Here is a 27,336-nt window from a genome sequence, read left to right as displayed (position 1 = left end):
ACTGACTTGGAAATTAAGCCAAGCAAAAACAAAAGTTAAACAGGGTCCAGAAAAAAAACAAAAAGGCAACTGCTTTTAAAATATGCATGAAATTAATTGGGTGGCAGAACGGTATTTTTCCCCTGTAGTCTCCTCACAGCCGACTTCAAGATCAGTCACTCAGCAGATTGTTTTTAATGGGGGCAAAGTTGACAGATCTATTAAAACAGGATGCTATCTTGAAAGCATAAGATCAACACAAGCATTCCTTACTTTGGGCTGAAGTTGACATTATGATTCTCAACTTGCACAAAAACAAAATCAGCTTTTTACCTCTCACACCTCCTCATGTAAAACTTTTAGCTAAATGAATACATCAAAATTAATCGAGACGCCCGAACATTCAGTATTTGTACTGTAACAATAGGAATGTCTCAGCATATAAAAAAAACAAAGTCTTATGTCATTAAACCCAAATAGTTTTCCAGTGAAGCCCGGTGGACTCTTTATGTAAGTGTAATTCGACACATTGCAGAGTTGTGTGTCACTAAACCGACAGCTGAAATGACTTCAAGCAGGAGAACAAAAAGAGTGAAAGAGCTCTCCTGCCGCACAGACCTATGAAGGCTTACACACAAATGACATGCTGAAGGTTACACTCCGAAGCGTGCAATGGAAGGGTTGAAGCAAATCAAGGCTGACAACTTAGAGTTGTGAAGTACTTCTCAGATTATTCCCAAGGATTGAACGGCAGAACAGTGTCGAGGGTCACTGTATGGCAAACAGTGACTCTGGCCTCTCAGGAGAGCATCGCACTTTCTTTGTTTCCCCAGCATCCTCTGAAGATGCTATTCAGAGTCCGTCTCTATATGTGCAGCTAGGTTGACCGGCCATAATGCTAATATGGTTCTCTTCCCTGAAGTACGCCCCTCCATGCAGGAGGATTTCACAGCCAATCTTTGACCCTGTCAAGGTCCTCTCTATAAGAAGTCCACATTACTGTCAATGGGGTAGCTGTCAGGACCAAATTGAATTTTTTTTTCTTTTACATTTCTTTTGTCATTGCCGTCTTTTCAGAGGGCTTCGGCAGCCATGTTATGTTTCTGTACTTCAGACACGGAGAGTGGAGAAGGGTGGGCAGAGAGAGCAGCGTGTGCCGCTGCTAAAAGATTTTTTTTTTATTTTTTTTTTTTTTACATCGAGAGATTTTTTACAAACATCACCCGAGAAGGGAAAAAAATGAAGCACTTTTGTTCAACATAGTCTGAAAGGGAACATGTTGAAATACAAAGAGATTGTCTTGTCTCCTGTTATCTTTTGTTATGTCTGCCCAGACACAATTATTTATGGGAATATTTCTATTTTGTTGAAGGCTTTCTTGTTATATTACTATTCTTTATTTAAAATTGCAAATATTTTTCCTTGCAAAGATTCTCCTGACAGACGGCGTGGAGTAAAACTGTCTCCTCCATTATGCTGTTTTCTGTTCAAAGCATATACTTTGCACTTTTCACCCTCCGGATGCAAATATTTACTGAAGAACATTTTCGTTGGCTCTGAATAACGCTGCCAGGAGACGAACCTCTCAAGAGTTACCAGCACGCATGAACCAGTGTTTTATATAAGACTCGCAATCAGCAAGCGTGCATGTGTTATCAGGAGTCCAGCATAAAACGTGCTCAGCACCTTCTTTTAATTTGTCACGCTGTTTAATTCATAGACATTTTTCTCCATCATACATCACCTTATTAAATGTATGACTTCACCTATCTTCGATTTGGATCTCCAGGCGGGTTAAAGGGCAGCCGAGCAACTCGTTTCATGTCCTCACGTGACATTAGAGTTACTTGCAGAGTCAACAGAAAGGCGTTAATAATGTCTATATATAACGGTGGAGACTCGTGCAGGATATAACCCACGGTGCAGCTGCAGCACCTCGGCCTTTCTTTTTTTTTTCTGCTCTTATTTTATGGGCCCCCTGTGGGCCTGCGGGGTGCAGGAGAGGAGACGGATTGTGAAAGATCTAATTAAGCAAAGCGAAATGAGGGTGCCGAGGTACCGGGCCCGGGACCAGACACAAATCAGAGGCTGCTGACAGCTGGCTGCAGAGCAGCGGGGCTTTGCAGTAAAGGCCATAGTCTTGCTTCCAGGTAGTGACCACACACACACACACACACACACACACACTTATCTGCACTCAGTTTGACCTTCTCTACAGCTCCTAGGTGAAGGGTCGTGAATCTCAATCACATTATGTGAAACTTCATGATCTTGTTTGTTCTTGAAGAGGTAATAAGTATTTTCCCAGCTCTTGATTGCTCCATCAGGTGTCTCGATTGGTTCTCGGTTGAGAGAAAGACAAAGCTGAAGAGCCGTGCTCATAAGACACGGTGCTTATGCTGTTACGGTGACTTGTTGAGGAGGTGTGAACACATTAGCGGGAGCAGCGTCTGCTCTTTGCTCGGGGAAACTTATCAATTTAGAGGTGCAGACTGTGTGGGATGTAAAGAATTCTTTCTCAGTCTGGCAGTCCGGCATTCACATACTGTTACATCCAAGCGCAGAATAGAAGTCTTGAGGACACCTGGCGCCGAGGCTGCGGCTGTCTGGCCTGCCGGGCTCATTTCTGACTGGGAACAGAGAGACCTTGGAGTGGAAAGACAACAGGCTTGATTATGTGAGTACACAGGAAGGTCTCCAAACATTGTTGTGCTAATCACGTTAGCGGGCGCAGACTGAAGGCAGGACAGATGCTAGGCAAAGGGCAATGGGGTTATGTTATCCTGATTAGAGCGAGCTTGGCGGAGGGGGTTTCGCGAATCTGGTTTTCTACCCTGGCGTCACCTTGCAGAGAGAAACCCGCCGTCAGTACTCGGTCTGGATCGGCGTGTCAAATTCCCCTGCCGCCTCGGCCAGAACCGACCGCGTCCTCTTATTGCACAGCGCACATTTCTCTTTCTTTTATCAGCCACCCACACACACATCGCACTGAGTTGTCGGATAATACTTTCATTTATTTTTTTTTCCTCCTTACTGATTCATCTCAGTAAAAGTGGTTTAAAAACAGATTTTGTTCCTTTGTGACATGTTTGCTTTGGTGTGTACAAGTCTGTTTAACAAAAATCCCTCAGTGGCTCATTTACAGGCGTGCCAGTTATGCACAAATCAGCTGAACGAATCTGTGTCACAGAGACGTTCACAATGCTACCAACTGATCCAGCAACGTGAAAACAAACAGTTCTGGAAGCTCCACATGTAATTGTAGGTGTCAATTTTTGTCTTATGAATTATTCATCCGCTCCCCCCTCAAGATTTCAACAATATTTAATTTAATTTACATGCAAATTACTGACAGTTTTTTAGTATTTAAAATATTATTACAGGACATTACATCAAAGCTCAATTTATTTGCTCAAGTTCCGGAGGAAAATAACTCTGTAATCAAATAGTAAAAATAAATGAGACCCATTGTCCAGAAAGCTATTATAGCCTCAGGAAACATGGACGTAACAGATAACACAAATGTCTGTTTGGCTGTCTTCATTTTTCCAATTTAAAAAAAAAAAAAAAACATTCAACACCACAGGCGATTTACTGACTTGGTGACATTTTTTAATGCGTGCTTCAGCGATTCAACTGGTAAATGATGTCTGGTTCTGATGCATGGCAGACAGCTGGGAAAGTAGTGATGTACAATAAATAGCTCATCACAGCCTGAACACGGGAATGTGACGCTGCTAGAAACATACAGATTAACTCTGAAACAAGTCAGTCTTACTTTTAAAAGTGAATAATCGGTGTCCAGAGCGATAGTTGCTCCCCACGTCCGTCTGATCAGTAGTTTTTTTTTTTCTTCTCTTTTCAGGATCCTACATGCTGGTGAACTCCTCCCAGCATGCCGTGGGCCACCGTGCTCAGCTGCTGCTCCAGACGCTGAGTGAGAACGACACGCACTGCGTCCAGTTCAGCTACTTCCTGTACAGCCGCGACGGCCACAGTCCCGGGGACCTGCGGGCGTACGTGCGGGTGAACGGGGGCCCCCTGGGCAGCCCGGTGTGGAACGCCTCGGGGACTCACGGCAAGCAGTGGCACCAGGTGGAGCTCGCCGTCAGCACCTTCTGGCCCAACGAATACCAGGTATGTGCAACAGATTAGAACGCTTCCTCAGAGCTCGCCCATCATGGAGTTTCACAGCGGGGAAGAGATTCATCTGCTTGATAAAGATCTGCTGACTTATTGACCGATATCTTGTAAAGCCGGGGAGCGCTACATAGTAAGGCTCTGTTGATCACTCCTCATTTTCGCCTTGAGGTGAATCTGGTGTTAATTACTTGCATTTGCAATTTAATTAGCGCCGATTCCCTCGCGAGTGCGGCTGGTGTTGGCGCTCCAGGCGCCGGAGTACATCTCACACGGGAGCGCTCAGCCTCCGGGGCTCCGAAAACCGCGTCCTCAGCCCGCCGCTCGTCGCGCCGCCGCCTTCCTCCGGTTGGCGGACGGACGCCGACTGGCACGTGCTGTCGGCGCCCGATGTGCCACGGTTTGCAGCTGGCACAGTCAGGTGAGCGGTGAGGGTTATCCATTTATTAATCTAATTTCTTCTTTTTTGCACACTCTGCGAAGCTGTCAAAAAGCAATTAAGTTGAGTAGTGTGCATTTCATCAAGAACTGTCAATCCCCAGACTTAATTAAATCCTATTCAGCCCTGCAAGATGTGACCTTTACTATGTAAATAATAGGCCTCGACGTTGTACAAACCTGACGCTAGTAGCACAGTGACACTTCACTAGCAGTGTCACATAATCTGAAAATAAGGATAAATAACCACAGGTTGAAAGATACAAACAAACAAACAAACCTGGCTTAAAGGAGGCTCTGCTGTCAATAGAAATTTAACCGGATGAAAGTTTCTGCTGCTTTATTACATTTTTAAACACCTTGTCACAGTTATTTTAATAAAACAGAGATGTTTTTCGACAAACGATGCAAATTCTCTGCTGTCTCACTGTGGAATTATCACGGGATTTGTTGTTAAATGTAAGACATTTTGAGATATGTACATATGCTCTGTCTTGCTGAGAGTAAGATTAGACGGTTTACGCCATTTTTACATCTGCATATTCACTACGAGGCAGGGGATAATCTTATTTTAATCTAGAAAAACAGGAGGAGACGGTCGGAAAGAACACACGTTCCACTGAAACTCATAACAGTAACACGCCGCTTTCTTCCCGAGCGATTTGCACAGCGTGAGGCTGCAGCAGGTTGTTTGTATGGAGGAATGCGTTTCTGCTGGACCGATGGCTGATTTTTTTTTTTTTTTTTTTGGCCCGGTGCCGTAATTTCCTGGACTCATGTTTCTCATTGGGAGTTCCAGGCAGCGGTGACTTTTGATTAATTAAACAAACTAAATGTAATGTGTTTGAGCTTCAAAGGTGGGCCGAGGTGGATTTTTATTTTTTTTCCGTTCCCCTTGGGGAGAACAACAATAGCCTTTGATTTACTGCCTTCAAGTTTTAATCCTAAGCTAACCATGAGCCCACATTGACTGCTGAAGTGTTTGCGGGCGGGGAAGCGGTCTCAGTCTCTCAGTCGCAACAAGTGAATTATAATATTTCATAAAATGTGATACCCTGCTTTCTGTCTAGTTAAAACTGAGTCGTCTCACCAGGGTTGATCCGTATTCCAAATGTGGCGTGCCGTGGAGATGCTCTGAAAAAGAAACCGCCACTGGAAAGCCCATTAAGTCCGACACTAGCTGCAGATAAGAGTATTTTTGATGTCCTCTAACTTGCTACAAATCAGTATACAAGAGGACGGGTGATATCGGCTAATCAGGGCCACCGCCAGTCGCATCTTCTCCCGAGCTTCGTCCCTCATAAACAGTCTAGCAAGGACGCCCCGCCAGTGAAGCCGCTCATCGGCTCGGCTTTACAGCAAATAATGAGGTCCTCACTGTCAAATTCCTTCCTTTTGATGGCATTTCAGTGTGACTCATTACTTTAACAATGCCCCTATTAAATATATTAAATATCAGTTGCTATTTATGCTGAATGTTTTACGGGGGGGAGCTGAAAGTGGCTGAGTGTCTCACTAAAGAGTGCTTCTCTGTTGAAAAGCGGCGAGCGCTGAGCCGTAATCCCTCTGTTATAAAACGGGCTCAGTTACCACTGTTTCACCCTCTCACAACATCACCACAGATAGTTCATAAATACAGGAGCAGCACATTTCATCCAGCCGTCTTATTCTCTCTGCCTTTTTCCTTTTGTTGAGTGCTGTTGTGTTTGCCCCGCGTCCTCCTTTCCTCCTTCACTTCCTTGTCTCGCCGTCCGGCGAGCATCCCGGTAAACAGCGAGCTCTCACAGGTGAGTCAGAATCCTGCTGCGGCTGCCAATGAGAAGCTCCTGTTAGGAGAAGGTTGGTAATGGGCTTATGAGGAGGAGGAGGAGGAGGAGGAGGAGGAGGAGGAGGAGGAGATGGCAGTGAAGACAGGACAAACTGTACCAGAGAAGAAGATGGGCCAAACACTTAAATTAGTATTGACAGTGCAGCCTTTTAATAGAACAGCTTAAACTGCTAATGGCCTTGCTTTTATCTCATTTCAGAGAGAGAGAGGAAAAAAAAAAAAAAAAAAAAAGCAACTTCAAATTGATTGGATTAAATTTGCTAATATTTGGGATTTGGTCACCAGGTATTGGCAGCGCTGGAGAAAATGCATCCGGGAATTAAAGCGATTCGCCTTCCATTTGCTGCGGCTCCCGTCTTCAGTTTCACTCCTGCTCGGCTGACCCCACGCCGCTCTCCAGCACAAAGGAAGCAAAACAAGCTGCCCCCACAGAGTCACATATACCAGGGCTTACATGACTAATCCCTCAGCAGTCAGAAACCTCATCACTGTGGAATGACAGTGGGTCCCGGCTCGCAGCACGTGGCTGTGCTTTGTTCGATGAAAGAAAGGAAGCACGAGCCTGTTTTTTTTTTTTTTTTTAAGAAGCATCTCAGGCATCAGGCGGCCTCCATTTCTAAAAATGTAGCCTTGATTAAAGGTGCTAGCTTGCTAAGCTGTTGATGATAGTGAAAAGTATAATAAATTAAATCTTAATGAAGATGTTTTAATGATGTGTTCATAGTTATATTATTGTAGTGTTGCTGTGATACATGAGCTGAGCCGTCTGCACCGCCTGGGTCAGGCTAATGAGCGATCCACCCATTAGCTAAGCTAACGCTACAACAGCCTGCTGGGGCACGCTCGTTACTTTGTCCTGTGTTGATCAGACATTATTAAAGACCAATTTTAAGCATCGAACAGAGCTCAGCATGACACCTTTTCTATCCAAATACCATTCTTTTATCAAAAAATGTAACTAGTGTTATTCATTTTATAGTCATTTGTTACGCTGGTTGTTATTCAGAAACATTACAGTTAGTATTTATTCGTGAACATGTGGAAATCTGCTGCAGTTTGAATTTCTCCAGTTTACTGCCACATTAGATAAAACCTGTGTGACATTAAATACAGGAATGTTTTCATTATATCAGCTTCTTAAAAGGTATATGATGCCATCTCTTTGGATTTTGGCTGAGATGCACCCTGTCGTTAAACCAGCAAGGCAGAGGGAGAATAAGCACTTCTTATATTTGTCTCCAAGTAAAAAAAAAAAAAAGTCCCAGGAGAATACACATCGTTTTAAAGACAGTTTTCAAATCCGCAGGGGTTTCTGCTTTATTAGATTCCAGGACATATTAGAGAACCTGGCTCCTCGTCGACAGCGCAGGGATACAAAATGTCAGCGTAGCCTTTTGCTCTGCACAGATACAGATGTGAGATTACAGTCAAGGTCGCTCGTTTCTCGATATTGGGTGTAATGAAATACCGTGTTTACGACACACACAATGGCTGCCTCTGTCTCCAAAATGTCATTGTCGAATGCCATTAAAAAAACCAGCCCCAGAAATGTTCTGATAATCACCAAAACAAAGGGATTAGTATGCCGAAAGCCCAAATCAGCCTCGGCTCATTAATTCACCCGCCTGGTGATTTGAAAAATATTTTTTCCATTAATTATACTTCTAATGCTCCAAGATTTTATCATTAATGCAGGGCTTAGATCCTTTTATTCCTCCACATGTTCGTGTCTTCAGTTATTTTGGTGTGAATTGTCTGATCAGGCTGACCTTTATTTTAATGTCAGAGGTGACATGGATTACATGTGCATCACCTCCTCCCATCACAGTGCTGAAATTGGGACTCAGAGTTCGATGGATTTTGGGACTGAAAATGTGGAGGAGACGGATCACCTTGAGATGTCTTGATTGAAGAAGTTGTGTGTGTGTGTGTGTGTGTGTGTGTGTGTGTGTGTGTGTGTGTGTGTGTGTGTGTGTGCGTGTGTGCGTGTGCGTGTGTGTGCGTGCTGCACATTGCCATATCTCGATCTGCCTGTTATTGGTGTGTTTGCGCTACCTGGAGAACCTTGGTATCAAATATTAAAGATGCTATCAGGCCTTCAGGACTGCCAGCTACTGCCAGAGACACCCTCACTTCTTCACCGCCTCACCTCTCCCTTTTCAGAAAGCGTCAGTCTTCTTTATCTCTGCTTTACATTCCTCATTTCACATGTTGTTTATTCCCGCCTTCGCCTCTCCCCGCCTGTTACAGGAGCTTCTGTCAAGCCGCCGATTGAATGGCTCTTCAGTCTTATTAAGATTTCAGCGTCACCAACAGGAGAACATGACTGAAAGCAGAAATGTAGCTGGAAACTAATTGTTTTGTGGTTGCAGGTGATGTATCCAGAGATAGAAGTCTATGTGAGGATGCTGGCTGTGGCCAATGTCATGACCTTCAGTCAGGAGACCTTGAAGAACTTTTGTGAAGATGAGATGCAGACATGTCTCAAATCAAACGCACCCTTTTCATAACTTCACCACGTTTGGAAAAAAATGAAAGCAAGACGCTGGCACCCAGGAGACACATCAATGATTTGTAATTGTGAAGTGGCGCCTCTGCTTTGTCTGATGATCTCCTATTTTCTTGCCGGTGTCTTGAGAGCCCTCCAAGCTGAGCCCAGAATGATGGAAAAGGGTTTTTTTGTGAAATGCTATTGAGTGCAAATTGCCATTGCTGACACCGATTCAATAATCTCTGTCATTCTCTTATGGTTATCCTTTGGCATTTTTCACCTGAACAGATTTACTCCAGCATTTGACCTTTTGTCTGAGAATTTTTAAGGACTTATTTATCTAAGCTACGTATGCGTCCCGTGGCGAGTGAACCCCCCCGGCCCCCCGTGTCTGAAGGGGGCTCCTGATGCCAGACAGCTAGAAGCTGGTTCTTGGGGCTCAAATAAATGGTGTTTTGATTTGTACACAATGCAACTCCTTTTAAAAGCCGGTATTACAGGGTAACGTAATGCGCCTCATAATGTGCTTTTTATACCTGCTGTAAATCACTCTGTGACAGTTCAGAGTTTCATTCCTGCAGAAGATGATTCTGGCATTTTTATCTTGTAAAAAGTAAAAGTGACGAGTGCATTAGAGCGAAGCGGGGGCATATGGAAAGTTTCACTGGAGACATGGCGTTCAATAAAAATCCAGGAGGGTTGTTTATCGAAACAAATGCTCTTAATGTCTCCCTGCTAATAACCTTCCTTTTCTAATGAGTAAGACGACTGTGGATTAACCAGCAATCAATCTCTTTGGTGCTTTAGCTCAGCGAAGAGTAATAACACCTTCAATTAGACTTTCAAGACATTTTTCCCCCCTCTTTTTCTTGTATACCATTAAGTCTAATCAGTGTTTCTGGCTCTTTCTGATGTTGGTCTAATGGCATCGCCATGCGTGTTGCTTACGCAGCTAATTCAGGTCAATGCACTGAAAGATATTTTGCTTTAATCATTGCTGTTAATTTTGTTTGGTTTAAGCAAAGGCTCCGAAGGGGTGAAAGAAGGAGGGGGGTGCAAGAAAAGAAAAAGCGGCACAAATAAAGGAAAGCCGTGATAAATAGAGAGGTAGAAACAACAAAAGGGGAGAACTGAATCGGTTTTTAAGGAAATACAGATCCTGGAGGATCAGTTTTTGAAAGTGGTGCCGTCTCACAGCTCGGGTTCCAGTAGAGTCTGGAAACAATGGAAATATCGACTGTGGCAGAAGCAGATTAGCCTCAGAGTTCCTCCCTCCCGGTGCCACAGACAGGGTGACGTTACCATCCAGCAGCAAGCGCCTTTCACCTGTCCTCCCCGCTCCCAGTCCCCCCCCCCCCCCCCCCCCCCCCCCCCCCCCCCCCCCCCCCCAGCACGTTTTCCTCATTCTGTCTGGAGTTTTTCAGTTGACCCCAATCTCCTCGCATCCCATCACCGTCTGTTTGCGAAGGTGCCTTTAGGGGTCGTGCATGGCTGGGTTCGTTGTCACACCGGCTGACGTCTCCCTCCCCGAGTCCGTAGAGGTGGAACATCTCCGTCCCGCTGACTGCGGCAGGCTGGAATTACCGGCCAGAGGTTGTCGGTACTCTTAAATTAGATGCTAGCGCACAACAGGATTGTGGTGGCAGAGCTAATGTGATTGTCATGGGTCTGCCTTTGTGCATGAAAATGTTCTAAAGAAGCATTTGAAAATAAAAAAAAAGCATAAATCTCCTTGAGGGTGTGACTTTCTAAAGAATGGATTTGGTGTTGGTAAACAGATTGAATAATTATGTCTCTTAACAATAGAGATACTGAAGAGCTCTGTTAGGATCAAAGGTCAAGGTTCATAGAGAATATGGGATAATCTGCTGGTGAACACCATGACAGAAGAATCTACATCTAATGTCCGCTTTTTTTGTGTTTTTCCAGAATCTCCAGCCACATCTGAAGTCATGAGTGGTTCATTTTTAAAAATGTTATTTATTTTGGTGAATTTGTTGTTAAATTATGGATGTTATTCGTTGTCATGTTTGAGGACAAAAATAGGAAAAAACTACAAATCCCGCCGCATAATTATGAGAAAATTTCTCCCTGTGGGACTAATAAAGGATTTTCAATTTTAATAATGACCTTCATTTGGTGAAAATAAAAAACAGTGTAGACATTAGTGTAATCCTGCAAAAAAAAAAAAATTATAATAAATGGATGTCCCCAACACCTACGTGATGTGTGTAACACACTCTCATCACTTTGAAACCACAAGTGGTAAACCCCTGTTTATCTTCATAAACGCCTCCTTCGTTGTTGTTGTGGCTGCTGTTACTCTAAATGACACCAATACATGATACAGACTCTCAGTGCTTCATTTTCAGGAGTTTTCATTCCGGAAAAAAAACAAAAAAAAAAAACAATCCTAAATTCATTCTCAGTGAAGTCAAAACCTTTGTTTTGCACCTGATTTTAATTTCAATATTGACTTTGTCACACACACAAAAAAAATAAGAAAATAAAATCCTGTAGCGTGATTCAGCCTGTGTGCTGAAAAAATTCCCAAAATCTCTAAAAAATAGAGATTTTTGTTTCATGGGGAATTTCAGCTGTATGCCACACAAACATTTAAAGAGCTGGAGTGTGTGTGTGTGTGTGTGTGTGTGTACAGGTTGTGTGTGTGTGTGTGTGTGTGTGTGTGTGTGTGTGTGTGTGTGTGTGTGTGTGTGTGTGTGTGTGTGTGTGTGTGTGTACAGGTTGGCGGTGTGAAAATCAGGACCCTGTGAAAGGAGCCCGGTCATAATCATTTGGTCAGAGGATTATGAGAAGCAATAACTCAAAGCCGGCCTGTGATCCAACATGTGGATTGAAGACTCTCCTTGGCGCTGTGAAAATAAACATCGCCCCGTCGTCTCATAACTCTTTCACTATTACTGAGGACGGTGATTTGATATTGATCAGGTTTCATGAGAGCTGGACGCTCCCCCGGCTTATTGTTCCTGTGGACAGCGTGGAGGTTTGTCCTCCCCGGAGCCGCCCGGCCCCCGCCAGCCGGATTACCGGCTTCACTTCAGCCTGTGTCCTGAATGTCGAGCACGGCTTATGAATCAGGAAACTACAATGTTCACTTCCCGATAAAGCAATTATTCCTTCGACCCCCTGCGGACAGAAGCGAAACGCATCCGTCTCTCCGTTCTTCTGCTTCTGTCTTTCCCGTATTTGTCTCATCGTCTTGCTTTTTTGTTTTGGGTCAGCAGACGCTCAACGATGCGGCGATGGGCTTGTTTGTAATTAATGTTTCTGTCAGCAAACGGAATCGGAGCTGTGGAATCCACTCAGCCCGCAGCGTTGCTAAGAAAATTGCTCTTACACTTCAGCTTTGAAGAGTGTTCGTCACAATTATATGCCTGTCTGGTAATGAATTGAACCTGTTCTTGTATTTCCATGCTCTCCTTTGCAGGTACTGATCGAGGCGACGGTTTCCAGAGAGCGCCGGGGCTACATTGCTTTAGATGACATCATGGTGCTCAACTACCCCTGCTGTAAGTGCCACTTCTGACAATAGATTGCAATTACAGAAGGTGCTGCAGGAAAGACGCATTTATAGATTTCCAGGGCGAAAAAAGAGATTTCAAAGTGCATCAGACAAAAATGAGATGAAGAGAAGAGCAATGGCTGATTGACTTTATGTTAGAACGACAGGCCACCCAGTCACAAAAGTATTGCCATTAAAGCGCCGTGACACCCAAACGCTAACGCTCCCTTCCACTTGAAAACACACCTGTCTTTTTGCCCGCAGCACAATTTGACAGCTACATGCATTTGTTAATCGTTAAAATCTTGATTTCTCCTTTTGATGGCTTTTACACTGTCATGTCCGCTGGCTTCGCCGGATGTGCAGAGCAGCTTTTGGCCATAAATCACTCAAAGGGCTTTATTTTTCCCCCATATCAAGCACTAGATTAGGGAGCTTTATGAAATCGCCCTAAAACAAAAACTATTCTATTCTATTCTATTCTGTTCTGTCAGATCTTTCCCATAATGAACGGTTCCCTGCAGCAGAGGACTTTTTGTGTCATTGCTGTAAAATTAAGGGGAGCAGTCTGGTGTGCTGCCGGCCCCTGAGGACCGGGTGTAAAACACATTCTCTGAGACCCGGGGGCCTCATACCAGGACTAAAGTCTCTGACTGTCACCTCCGTGTTCCCCGCACAGCCCACCGCTGAGCACCAGGGCTCCTGTCAGCTCATGGTACATTTAACACCCCTGGTCCGTTTTCCACTTTTAAGTGACTTATATAACTATTATGATAGTTATAGAGCTTGAAGGATGTTTTAATCTCAGGGGTACCACTCTCTCCTCCCGGTTAATATTGATATGTCTCCCGTTGTTACAGCAGGAGCGTTTGGAATCCAGCTGAGATGCTCTCTTCAAAGATGTTGCGCCGCGCCGACGATTTTGCTAAACAAACACGGGCTGCGAGATGGGTTCGTACCCCCGCTGTATGCACGCCACCTAGTCAGCCGCCCCGTTACTCCCAGACACAGCAGATGGCATCTTCTGAATGCTCCCACTGTGGCCATTAAATAATTAAGACTCTCATCAAGACCTGAGCATCCCTTATGATGTGGCACGCGGCCAGCCCGCGTTACTTGGCAGCGACGGATCCGTGTCGGGGGGGCGGAGAGGGAGAGAAACGCCAAAAAAGAAGTGTTAAATAGGAGAAAAAATTAAAATAAAATATACTCCCAGCTCGTTGGTTTTGTGTGAATCCTGGTTGAAACATGGTTGACATTTGTGTCTCATTCTCCCGAGTCTTCGACTTTGACTGTGAAACTAGTGTTGCAGCCCAATAAAATATTTATCGCACTAAAGAGTCCTGAGGATAAGATCTGACACATTTAGCTGTATCACACCGAGCCTCCTGCCAACCGTAGAACTGGGTCCTTCTCATTCATGCTCGTTCCGGTGTTTGTTTACTGTATATTTGCCTTGCAGCCATGAATTATGAATTAGTCTTCGGAGTGAGAGTCACTCTGAGGAATCGTGGACACGTGGGGCCGAAGCGACGTGCCCTCACGTTCTCACTCACCGTACACAAACCAGATCGAGTAGTCATCGGCTCCATGTCGCATTGGGCAAAGCTGGACCCAAACACTTGCCTCTCCCTGCGAGATGCTTCACTTTCACAGTTGCTGTGCCATCTCCTCGTGCCAATCACCCAGAGTGGCATGTCATCATGTCCTAGCCCGTCTCTCAGGGATGGCAGGCAGCGCTGTCGGCATTTACCTCCTGATTTGGCTCAGCGGGGGGTCTGCTGCTCACTGCTCTGTTGTTAATCATGAAGTTGGGTGAGAGGGCTACTCCCACACTCTGACTCACTGGCAGAGCTGCACGGCATGCTGGGACATTATTAGTCAAAATGTGGAGAGCTTGCTCTGTGGCTGCTCCTCTGCAGATCCACTCCCACATTCTGCTCATCTATAGATCGCCTCTAATCTGATTTTTGTTCATTCACAAGTTATTTTAGTGAAGGACGTCGAGTGAGTCTTTCAGCCAGCTTCATTTCCTCATTCCTGTGATAACACTTGCTTATTTCAACATTGCATCTCATTTGAATATTATGCTGGAAATACTCTGCTGGTCTTGAAATGAACAACAAATCCACTGTAACTTCTGTTCCTTGCCGTCAGCAAAAATCCACCATGAAAAACAATCCCTAAAAGAATTGCAATACATATGTATGTTGCAAATTTGACTATTACGGCCGTCCACGCTGTTTACTTTTTTAGAAAATTATTTGCTCTGGCAGCTTCAGTTTTTGTAAACTGCTGCAAACAACTGAAAACAGTGTTTAAGATAATAATAAAAAAAAATGTAGGAAAGCATTAAATACATGTGAAACTAAACTATGCATCAGTATGCCCCAAGTAAAATTTAACATTCACGATTTATTTATTTTGTTCTGACAAAATCACTTTTAGAGAGCTTGGTGCAGATTAATCTCAAGCTTTCCATTTCAAAAAGATCTGTGAATGATTCTTGTATTGGGTGAGAGTCTGGCTCCACACAGTCTCTCACCAGCATGATTGAAAGTTTTGCTTCTCTTACCGGCGGAATTAAGGAAGGGAAACTTTGACAAAACATGACTTCATCTGTGTCCGCCTCTTTATTACAGATGGCTGAAAGCTACTGTTGTGTTTTCATCTCCCGATGCTTCTCTGGGTCTGTCTCCTCAGATAAGGCGCCGCACTTCTCCAGGCTGGGAGACGAGGAGGTCAACGCCGGGCAGAACGCCACCTTCCAGTGCGTTGCTGCAGGAAGGGCGTCGGAGGCTGAGAAGTTCTTGCTGGAGGTCAGTGGTTTAATGGTGGAGATTATAGCTAAAGTAATCTCTGTGTCTGACTCGTGTAAAAGTTGGTGCTCTGAAGCGAACGCCGGATTTAGTCAAACTGACACAGAGACGAGTATCCCATGGAAACAGGAGGAAAAATCAATACAACGCTAACATCTGAGTCATTTTGGACATTCTGTCTCATTTTCAGTGTTTTCTTATCAAGTTTCTCTTTGTGTTTTGCTTCTGTGTCCTTTGTTTGCATTCCACTGTGGATTTGCTGCTTTTCTCTGTTTTCATTTGGCTGATTTTCTGATAGCTGGTTGTCAAAGTCTTTTCTAAACCGAGGCTAAACTTAAGCAGGTGTGGCATGAAGACTCATTTTAAATGCCTCAATCCTGTTTAAGGAACATATGACAGATTTGAAAAATAACTTGTAATCTGCGATGCTTTGAGCTGACGGTGTTGCAGCTGACGTCATGTATGCAGCGGCATCTGAAGTGGAGTGTTTTACTCTAAACAAGCAGCGCAGCGAGGTTGTCTCTGGGAATTATGTGTCCCAGACGTGTTTGTGCTGAAGGAAAGACGGCTCACTCAGGCTGAATGTTGTGAAGGCCACGGAGGCCTTGAAGCCTCTTCACTACAGCGCCTTTTGAAAAGTTGCACTGTTTATCGGATCATATCGTTCTTTGCTTCCCTTCAAATCATGTGTCGTGTTTCAGATATCCGCCTTTTCATCTCGGATGGCTTTCTCGGCGGAGGTCGCCCGGGTTCACCCGGTATTTACTTCTGTTGGGAATAGCTGCGGTCTTAAAAATGCCTCTCTTCATGTGGGCCCAATTACAGAAGCAAACGTTTTTGTCCTGTAGGATTTTTTTTTTTTTATTCTTTTTCATCTCGCGCTGCAATTACCGCGCGGCCACACATGTTATGCCTCTGCCGACGTCGCGCCGCCCACCACGGTCACTGTTAATCACGGTTGACTCAGCCGAAGCGGCCGCATTGTTTGGAGCCGGGAGACGTGTGACTTTAGGTAATTGAGGTGTCCTCGCGCTCACCTCTCTGGACGCTTCATCAAACCATTCATTTGGTCCAAACCCGGGAATGAAGACAAACGCTTTGCGTAATTAGCTGGCCGAACCGTACAGACGCGGGTCACGACCACGTCTCCGAGGTCTCCTTTGCTTTCAGCTGTCTCCTTTGCGATCGTCCTGGATGCGTTTTCTCCCGCGCCCACACCTTTCAGTGTCATGTTCTGTTACATGAAGGCAAATCGCAGTTGTTCTCTGTTGCTGTGCCCTTTCGTGTTGATTTTGTCGCCGTACCAGCTGCAGCAGTCTTGGCTGCACTCGTCTGCCAGATTAACAGATTGTTTTGTCGTTTTCCCTCCAATTAGCTAAAGCCAGATTGTTTATGTAACATGAAGCAATCTCATGGCTATTTGATTCATCCGTTTTTTTTTTTTTTTCCTCCTGCCTCTGTTCTGTAATTCAAAGACGAGGTGACAAAAAGGCTTCAGTGTGAAAAATGCAGGATTTTTTGGGGAATCTCGGTTTTTTTTTTTTTTTTCCCAGCAATCACTGGATTTATAGACTGCTTAACTGCGATCGATAAGTGTTTATGTGTTTGTTAGCAAGGCCCTGGTAGTGTGGCGTGTGGTTTTGTGAAGGGCCCGGATCAGAGGTCCAACAGGAGCCCAGATGGCCAGACCTTACCTGAAGGCCTCCTGTTTAATCCCGGCGCGCTGTGGATCCTCTTTAAAGCGACAGATCAGGAGTATGGCTTTCACAAGTCGTGCCCACCATTTCACACAATGGAAATGGCCCGAGAACATGAGAGAAAAAATGTCAGATCTAATGGGCTTCGCCGAAATGGCGTGGTTTTGACAGATGCTTGTGCTTTTCCAATGGTTTGGAAGAATGTGAGAAATGTCTGTCGTAGTGCAACATCGAGGCGCGTCATGCAACAACCATTTGAAACTCCATCAGTCTTTTTTTTTTCTTTGAATCATTTTGTTGGTTTCTCATTTCCTGCTCCAACTCACATTTATTAATGTTATTTTGCTACTTTTTATTTATTTTTTTCTGCTGAAGTGGACTCCTTTTTTCCCCTCTCATTTCTTACTTTAAAGTTTTCTTGAAAGCATAAACCTTTTCCATGGCTACTCATTTATTAGCGAGTCTGTTTAAGCCTGAATGCATTAAAGGACATCTGTCTTTCAATTGTAACCGCTGAGCGATTAAATCTTTTGGTTCAATAACACTGCACTCTGACAACTGACTGATGCGCCCATTAAGGAATGACGCTCACGGCATCTATCACCCCGGCAAACCCAATTATTTTAACACGATTTCATTTGTTTATATTAAAGCATATCTTATTGTCATACTGCATTATTAAATCGGCCCGATGCTTCGGTCATTCCAATTACATCGTACGCAGTTGGACAGTCCTGTTTTTATCACACAGCTCTGAGAGGAAGTGACCCAGATAGCAATAATTTAAGTGCATATTGTTGTATTATTAGCTTCCAATCCCAGGAGTTAACTCGGAAGTAACTGTGTGCGAGGACTTGGTACAGTAGAGGTCGTGTGTGTGTGTGTGTGTGTGTGTGTGTGTGTGTGTGTGTGTGTGTGTGTGTGTGTGTGTGTGTGTGTGTGTGTGTGTGTGTGTGTGTGTGTGTGTGTGTGTGTGTGTGTGTGTGTGTGTGTGTGTGTGTGTGTGTGTGTGTGTGCGTGTGTGTGTGCTTAATGTGGAGGTTGGAGACTTTTAATGAATAACAAATACATCAGTACATCAAACCTAATGAGGCACAACCATAAATAATGTAGACACAAAGTGAAATACAGGGAAGAACACAATGTGAAAAGGGAGACGGCGTGACGGGAAGAGTTGAAGGGTGAACAGAGGAAGGAAGGCCTCGTCCTCACGTATTCAGCATACTGTGCACTTTCCACATAATACAGACATGTGCTCCAGCCGTCAACCTTGACATTCCTACATTAATTGGTGGAATTTCTCTATGTGACTTTAACATCCCGGTTTTTTTTCTTGGTAACCGTGTTAGTGAGTCTATAAGAAGGTTGAGGCTGTGTTGCTTTAATGGCCACTTGGCCAGTTTTTACAAGTGAAGGTCAGCTCGCAGTCATCGCGAGCGCCGCTCAGCGTGTGTGCACAGCTGTCTCCTGCCGTCCTTCTGGCCGGAATTACGAAACTGGGAATGCCGAGTTTGAAGGATGTGGCCATTTGCCGTGCAGACAGGACGGATGTAATGAAGAGACTTTATCAAATTGGATTAGGAAATGTTTAAGAAGTGTGCGGCTTCACGCAGGGAAGCAACACACAGGAAGGCTCAGTCTGGATTTCAGCTGCAGATCTCATCTGACACTTTTAGAATGAAGAATCCGTTTAATATCTGTCATGTCTGTATGTGCTCTACATATCATGTTTCAAACTTTACATATGTGAACCATTGACTATTCTGCATATACAGTCATATATAATGTATATATGAACATATTAGGCCTGAGGGAGTGTGTGCACTGTGCTAGAAGACTAATACCTTTGTGTTTTGTGTGTTTCATGTGTGTGTGTGTGAGAACACCCACCGGCGCTCCCTGGCTGCTCTGACCCTGTCCTTTCCTACTTTTCAGAGACACAATGGAGACATTTTAACAATGGCTTCGGTCAAGCACCTGAGTCACCGGCGCTTTGTAGTGTCTTTCCAGCTGGACAGCGTCCAGCGGTCTGATCAGGACCTCTACCGCTGTGTCACTCAGTCCCCCCGGGGCTCGGGGGTCTCAAATTTTGCTGAACTCGTTGTCAAAGGTAAACACACTTCTTTTTCTCCGTCTCCCATTGTCTCCTTTTGTTCTCGCTGCTCCCCTCCTGCCTTTGTCATCCAAACTCTCAGTTTTCCTGCTGCTTTTCTGATGGTCGGATTTTCAGATTTCTGTGCTCACAGTGGGTTTCTTGTCAGAATTGGGGGGGAAAAAAAAGCTGAATTCCAATACTATTTTCACATCAGTGTGAAAATTCTTTTGATCATATTTAGTTTTTGTCGAATTCCCTCTTCATGAATAAAATGTGATTTCATGACATTATTTAGATCAGTGGTGAGCAACTTGGATCTTTGGATTTGTCATAAATTGTGTTAAAACTAAAGTCAATCGGGGCATAAATGATTACGAATTATGACTAAATGACCTGCATCTCTATGAAATAAGTCTGTGATATTATTTCATATCTATGACTTAAGACATATACAGTAATAATACAGTATATTAAAATAAATGAATGTAATATGATCAGTATTCAGCTGATTTTAATGTTTGGAAACCAGTGTGCGGGTGGTTTATGACTCCAGCATCGGCATCCCTGACATTGTTTCTGCCGCTCAGGTTGTCAGACAGACTTCCATCCTGAGCTCTTCAGCTCTCTGTCAAAACGCTGCTCACTTGACTGGGACTCCTGCAGCCCCTGTCATATCATGTAGCGCAGACGGTGACCCCCCACCCCCCACCCCCCCATTGCTCACTCCAGCCCCACAGCCTGACACCACTCTGACAGCACAGTAATGACATGGCTGTAGGTTTGATGGCATAACAAACTCCAGCCCTCAGCAAAGTGGAGATGAGAAAAAGGGAAATAAGGATGTGAAAGGCTCTCACCCGTCCCGCCATCGTCCCCGACTGTATGCGGCCATTACAGCTGTTTTAAAGGCCCGATGTACCTGCAGCGAGCAGGCTTGAGAGAGGACAGAAGGAATAATAACCATACCGGTGTTGTGGCTCTCATCCTGCCTCAGTGACTGGTGGGTAGATTACCGTCAGATTTTGTGCAGACATTCTTAATAGAGGAAGCCAGGGTGTACTGGTAACCCCTCTTCCTTTTGATATTTTTTCACTTTAGACGCAGAAGTTCATAAGCTTATCAAGATTATTAAGTTGAACATTAGCCTGTTCTGTGAACCCTTTCCTCCATTATTTACTTGAAATGTGACTTTGGCCTGTGCATTGATTTAAAAGCCACAATACTAAGCTGAAACAGAATATTCTTGCTTCTTAGCCTGCTAAATATGAAGCTATATCTAAGAAGTGTCACTGTCAGTGACAGCAGATGTTACACGCTACTGAAAGTGGAGTTTAATCTATTTCCAGGCTACCAGAGTTTTTCTTATACCTGTGTTTTGACACTTGTCTTATCGCTGTCAAAGCAGGTATTCTTAATAGAGTTTTGATAGACTGATAGCTACTTTGCAAATTAAAGCCATTTTAACAAACTGTTACTAGAATGTGTCACCAGCAGCAGCCAGCAATACCAAAAGTCTGCGAACGCGCTGATAGAAAGTCATGAAATCCCGTTTCATGAGCTCACACTCTCAGTAGCTAAACATGATTGTGTCTGCCTGACTGCTGGCTTCCCTTACTTCTTCTTATAATCAGGACAAAGACGTTATTTTTGGCAGAGCTGCACCACAAATAGCCAGCTGTAAGTTACATCCACATCAGCTGAGTTTAACTGTGTGATCTGAACAGCCCTAATAACACTGCACTGTTAAAGAAGAGATCAATCATCTTTTAATGAGTTGAACGAATCCATTTTAATACCGCCGATAGCATGCAGGGATGCTGATGAAGTTCTCCCTTTCACCCCGTGGAGCACAGTAACCTTTCCACAAAATTAATAAAACATTTCCATCGTTCTCCATATGCGTCCGTGCTTTGTTTTTGCCCCATATATTTGTTCATGAAGACACTTGAAGCTGCGTTTTCAGGCATTTTCAGCCACTCATGTGCAGTCAAGTCCTTAATGAAACACCAAGCACAGTGTTTCAAATTACTCCGAATCCTTGAAGAAACAATGAAAAAGACTCTTCATGTAAAGTAAACAGGATGAAGCATGGGATTTAAAAAAAGAAAAAGTACTGATGCCGTAAACATGAACTGCAAAAGGAAAAGCAGTGAGTTGTTTTGAATTTATTCTCTCTGGCTGCTTGTCAGTGGCCTTAATTTGGCCTTTTCTTATGGATGCAGTTACTGACAACCCAGAGATGAACCGCTGCAGGCTACGAGCAGCTGCAGCACGGAGTGGAGGTGAGGCTCTGGTAATGTCGAAAGCCCACAGAGAGGATCGCCATAAAAGACACAGGCGCCTCTGCAGGAACGAGGGATTAGTCACAGCGACTGATCTGACGCTGATCTTTTTCTCATGCTTTGTCCTGCGTTCCTTGGCGTTCCCGCTCCTCGCTCACACCGTCGCCCCTGTAATTGTTCAGTGGCTCGGATCAGCCAGTAAGTGACATTTGACCGGTGGATGCTGGGAGGAGTCTGTGCCGACGGTGACGCAGTGGAGACATTTAGAACAAAACATATGCTCCGTTTTTTCCCCTCATCTCTCCACTTTGCTGAAATTTATAGCAGGCTGTGGCTGCCGTGTTAATAGGTATGACTAATCTGCTATTTGAACACAGTTTGACCTCCTCGCATCCTGCAGTCTCTGGAGATTCATTTAAGACTCAGTGGGCTTTAACATTGTGAAAAAAACCTGCTTACATACAACTGATGAGTAAAATGAACCCCGACCTTGATTCCCTGATTGTGCTGCGGGCCGACCACTCGCCAACATGACCGTTTCTTTTTTCAAAACACTCCTTTTGATTTCCCCCTTGCAGTCCCTCCGTCCCCCATCGCGCCTCCCCAGCTGCTGCGCGCCGGATCCACTTACCTGATCATCCAGCTCAACACCAACTCCATCCTGGGGGACGGCCCCATCACCAGGAAGGAGATCGAGTACCGCGCCAGCCAGTCCCCGTGGTCCGAGGTGCACGGAGTCAACATGGTCACGTACAAGCTGTGGCACCTGGACCCGGACACGGAGTACCACATCAGCGTGCTGCTGACCCGGCCCGGAGAGGGCGGCACCGGCCCGCCCGGACCGCCTCTGGTGAGCAGGACCAAGTGCGCAGGTGAGCGTCCAGACTTCAGAAGCGCTAATGCAGTGGCTCCTCTTTGATTTATGGCTTTACGCTTCACCTCAGCCTTTGTGGATTTGAAGTCTCTCATGACACATTACTGCTTTTTGTGTAAATGCGAGCTGTGATGTTCAATTTTAAAGCTTTTTGCTGAGCTGAAAAGGTTTATTCATCAAATGTTTCTCTCAGAGAGAGAAAAAAAAACACAAAATAATAAACACACGTGTGTGTGAAAGCAAACTGTTTTGCTTTGGGCGGCGACTGCTGAAAACACGCCGCCCGTTATCCGCCTTTCATTCATATTGCATGTTATTTGTTTTAAAGGTTTCCCTCTGGAGGTTTTCTTGTAAACACATAAAAGTTCTGTTTACATTTGCTCTTTATCTCCACAATGAATTTTCTGTAACCTTCAGCTTCACAAACAGGATGAATCTTCTTGTTTGCCTCCTCGTACGGCGTGTCCGTGCCCGGGGGCCCATTCTCTCTCTATCTACCTTTAGTCAGATTGCGTGACGCGGCGAACATAACCGTACGTCTCTTCGCTGGCTTATAAATGCACATGGGCGTGTGTGTGTGTGTGTGTATCTTAGTGCATCCTCATGCCCGCTCTGCTCTCAAGACAAAACATCTCATTCAGAAACTTCACAGGAAGCCTTTAATCTGAATAGCAGATTGCCATCTTCCTTATCACGCCGGTACATCTTCTCTACGCCAATTTGTAGCTCCAAATCTCGTAGCACGCCGTCATGTTCAGACAGATAACGGCGTCGTCAATTTGGGTTTTTATTATTGGTGTCACTAAAAATACGACTTTTTTTTTTTTTTTTTTACTTTTTCTTATTCAACACAGATGTTGGTTTGAAAGAACCCATCATTCAACACTGAGAACTCAGGGGAATCATAGCCAGCAGTGTTTCTGGGTGTCGCGGTGCTTCAGAGCTGAACAAAAGGGAATACAGTGGATTGAATCCCTGACAGAAGCGCAGCGTGGGGCTGTAGGTGTCTTCCCGCTCACCAGAAAACGTCGGTGCCATTCGATGGAGGTGTTGATAGTGCCTATATGAGTGTATTTCATCTCAGTTTCACGTAATGGAACTCGTTGCGTCAATACCCAACAGCTCCATATTTCAACTTAAGAGACCCCGGCTTCATCAGCCGCCGTAATCAGCAAAAATTCAATCAGACAGGAGGTCACAGACAAGTTTTGCCTCAGTCACTGCATATACTTATCTCACAAGAAAATGCACACTTGTTATCACTTGTGTTCTCTGAACTCTGGAGCTGAAAGGGAGACTTTATATGCTGCCAGCACGACAATATTAGCGTGACGGTTATTTAAAAGATAACAACTGGCTGACTGTAGTGACTAGCCTGGAGCGGGTGTCTTTGGTATCTCAGTGAGGAAGACAGAAATGTTATTTGGCAAGTATAAAGGAAAGACAAGAATTTGCAGATGAAAGTCTTCCTTGATTGGTCTATCAAATAATAATAAAATGATAAAATTAGAAATTAAAAGAGCTCACTGTGCAGCCTACCATACGACAAAGATAACCTGTTTTTCTATCAACAAATGATTAATTACCTTGTTCTAAATGGTTTTCTTTAACGCTTGAAGTGATTACTAGTTTTTGAAGTTCCAATGAAAAATCCATTGCTCTATGCAATTTAAGGACGCGGCGTCCGGAGGCGGGTTACACACTTGACAGGTCGCCAGACCATCACAGGGAAAACTCCAAAAAAACAGACAGATAATCACACACTCTCACATTCACACCTGCAGGCAGTTCAGAGTCACCAGGGGGTCTCAGACGCATGTCTCTGGACTGTGATCTGGAGAAATGCACAGGGAAAAACCTGTGCATGCAAAATGCTGCACAGGGAGAACATGCAGAACAGCCCCTCAGCCCAACCCTTAATACTGCAAAAAGAAAGTGACTGGCCACACACAGGCTTACCCGTGCTCGTGTTATAATGAATTATAGTGACATTTAATGAAGAGGAATATATTTTTTAAATGCAAAATATTTTCTTTCTCAGCTATTATCCAGGTTAATGTTTTTCTATCATCAGGGGTTTTCTACATTTTTACACTCCTGCCATTTGTCACAGAGCAGACAGTGAACACCCAGGGAAAAGAGCGGCACACCCGATAGCTGCACCGTCGCTTATTTTGGAACATATAGAGAGCAACAGAGCCGTGATGCAGATCCACACACATAGATGACTGCCCGCCCCTCATGTGTGCATCAGAGTCACAGGCACACAAAATGGAGAGCTTTGTGTTACCCAAAGGCAGCCTTTGGATTCAAGTCTTCCATGGTCATCATTCTTCTCTATGCCCAACGGTCTCTCGCTGCCACACACCATCCCTCACATATCTTCCTACCCTGCTCCGCCACAGCCTCCCTGGCCTCCTCTCCAATGACATATTAAAGCTACTCTCCTCTCCCAACAGCCGAAGACACCCCTCATTCATCAGGCGCCATGAGTGAGTGCACAGTCCCCCGCCGCCGCTCCCTGCACACCCCCTCCTAATGCAGGAGGCGCGGGAAATATACAAAAAGAAAGAATGGATAACAAATAGGAGAGGAGTAGGTGTGTGATAGAGAGTAGAGTTTCAGTTTTTTTTAAGTGAGAGAGTTAAAAGAGTGAAATATAAGTGTGTGTCCGGGGGTGAAGCAAGAGAGGATTCCCGATGAATGGGAGTTGCTTTCGCAGTCTGTGGCATCGGTGTTTGTGAAAGTCACTAAAGCTAGCCTGTAATGATGTATGTTCATTTCAACCGCTGTGACATTAGCTTGTTCAGCCATGTGTGGGATAAGTAATGCTCCTGTGTTTGCTGAGCTGTTAAACAAAAGGACTTTTAGATGCAGCAGAAGTTCAGTACAGGGGAAGAAGAGGAGAACTGAATTCATTACGCCGTGTACATAATACAGGATTCATTTTCTTATTTTTTTTCTGGCATCTGGATTCTATTGGCTCCTGCGTGGCTTGATCCGTGTTCACAGTTCTTATATTGGACTCACTTCTGCGCCGTAAACCTCCACCTGGCGTAGCCGACCTCCTTGACTCTGATCACCACCTGGTTCCCAGGGCTCCCCTGCTCCAGCCTCCCAGCCATCTGGACTACACGACCCCGACCGACCCGGCAATCGTCTGCTGCATCTCGATCGTCCTCCTTGCTGTTGGCTCGATTAGGTTCAGGCGTGAGGAAGTCGACGGCGGGGCTCGTTGTGGTGATTTCTGGAGAAAGTGGCAATTATCTGATGAACAGAAGGGATCCTTGGACCCTGTCTGCATTTAGGAGGAAAGCGAATTTCCCCTCCACGCTCGGTTGTGACCAATCTCACACGTCTACGCTCGCGCTGTACATTTTCCCCCCTTGGAGAACATTTTGGCGAGCTGGCTTCACCGTGACATCCATAACCTCGCCGCTCCGGGCCGGTCCGGTGCGGGTAGCGGTAAAACTAATGGCCGTGAATGTGAACACGGTCTCCGCCTGGCTCCGGTGGCCGTCCAGGTGTGCTTGATGAGCCATTGCTGTGATTATCAGCACGGTGCTTTAGCACAGCTTGAAGCCTCTCAAGTAAATCGCAGAGGAGAGGCGAACATTTGTACTGCAGGTGGTCCCCAAACTATGTTAATGGGCTTCCACCTGCTGCTGGGTCACCGAACCTTCTGGAAAGCCCCGGCCCACAGCGCTCACAGTCTGTTTAAGGCAGCCCGGCTAAAATTAGACACAGAAGGAACACAAGTACTTTGCCTCTGCTGGCATGTCGTCCATCATGTTTTCCATTTGGAGCAGAATTCCCAATATGTGCACATTTGGGGTGTTTGGACGTGAACTCGGACATGAGCTGGCACGTCGGAATAAATTTGCTTTTCTCAGATAACAGTCGGTCAAGACGCCCCTCTGCATCAAAAGCAGGTTCGCTCCACTCACGAATTCAGGGAAGATAATAAAGTGGAATCTGTCACATCAACTTTATTTCCCATCTCCGGGGATCGGCGGTGGGGTTTCTGGGCGTCTGGCCTTGCCGGGACGGCTGCGGTTTGCGGAGCCACAGGGTGCCAGAGACCGGGTGCCGGTGGCGTGCCGACAAATAAGACGAGGCAAGGGGAAGAGACTGGCACAAATGTCCACTTTGAGAAAACCCATAATGAGCGCACTGTGGCCTCTTTGGTGGCGCTTTCATCAACTCTGCAGTTAAATGCCTCTCTTTATTTAGCTCTCAGATGGTGCAGACTATCAACTGTGCCATTAAGACAATCCTCAGTCACGCTGAACAATGGAACATTAACAATTCTTCCAGGGTGCAGTCCACTACTTTGTGATTACCGAGCCCACCCATTTATCTGCTGTCACATTAGCGTGGACGAGGTTCAGATCAATGTTCTGGTCATATTTCCATCTCGTGTGAAATACTAGACAGCAAATTAAAAGAGAAAGCTAATGACTGCAAAGGCTTTTATTATAGATTGAAAGTGTCATAAAATTTGAAGTGCTCCATCACCGGCTGTAATAAGATCCCAGAAACATTGGAAAAGTACTGTTAGGGTGATGTAAATATATAAATATCTACGGACGTGGTCATAGAGTTGGATAGATTAAAAGAAAAAAAAAAAGTCAGTGTGTGAAGCGTGTTCCTGTGTCCTTGCAGGAATACAGATCACCTTTCATATCCATTTCCTCAGATAATACTTGTTTTAATGCATTAGGCCCTGCTCAGTGATGCATTAGCTACTTTATTTAAGTTCCCTGCTCTAATCTGTGCTGCGGCGAGAATCCCTCTGAGTGTGCGAGTCGGTGAAGGAATGAAGACCTTGGCCGGCAACCTCAAACTTCACTGATCTCTCCCTGCATCCCATATCTCTGCTGTCACTCCCTGCCTCCCCGGCCCATTACTCAAAACGCCCTATTAAAAGAATAAAGCCGTACAATACATTATGTAGCATATTGCTTGACAAAAAGGCATTGATTGTGTTAATAATGGCCTCTGATAAATGCCTTCATTGATACAGAGGATGTCCTTGGCTCAGCTTGGCTCCCGTTCAGTTTCGGACGTCCTCCCGAACACTGGCCGCTCTGTGCCTCGGCGTATAGAGGCTCTCTGTGTCTCAGTGAACCATTACGTTTGTGGAGGAAATCAAAGAGTCATAGAAAGC

General features: G+C 45.0%; 1 protein-coding gene across 4 annotated transcripts in view; it reads left to right on the top strand.

Annotated features, from left to right (window-relative positions):
• ptprub (protein tyrosine phosphatase receptor type Ub) overlaps positions 1-27,336 on the top strand; it is a 157,835-nt gene that overhangs the window by 78,538 nt on the left and 51,961 nt on the right. For all 4 annotated transcript variants that reach the window (XM_030102729.1, XM_030102728.1, XM_030102726.1 and 1 more), the window contains exons 3-7: positions 3,845-4,116; positions 12,325-12,406; positions 15,103-15,218; positions 18,851-19,025; positions 21,871-22,164. In XM_030102729.1, the coding sequence (XP_029958589.1) occupies positions 3,845-4,116; positions 12,325-12,406; positions 15,103-15,218; positions 18,851-19,025; positions 21,871-22,164 (939 nt within the window). The remainder of the gene's footprint in view (positions 1-3,844; positions 4,117-12,324; positions 12,407-15,102; positions 15,219-18,850; positions 19,026-21,870; positions 22,165-27,336) is intronic.

This window comes from Salarias fasciatus, chromosome 11 (assembly GCF_902148845.1).
Source record: "Salarias fasciatus chromosome 11, fSalaFa1.1, whole genome shotgun sequence".
NCBI classification, from domain to species: domain Eukaryota; kingdom Metazoa; phylum Chordata; class Actinopteri; order Blenniiformes; family Blenniidae; genus Salarias; species Salarias fasciatus.
Note: the sequence above shows the minus strand (reverse complement) of the source record. Positions and strands in the feature narration are given on the sequence as shown.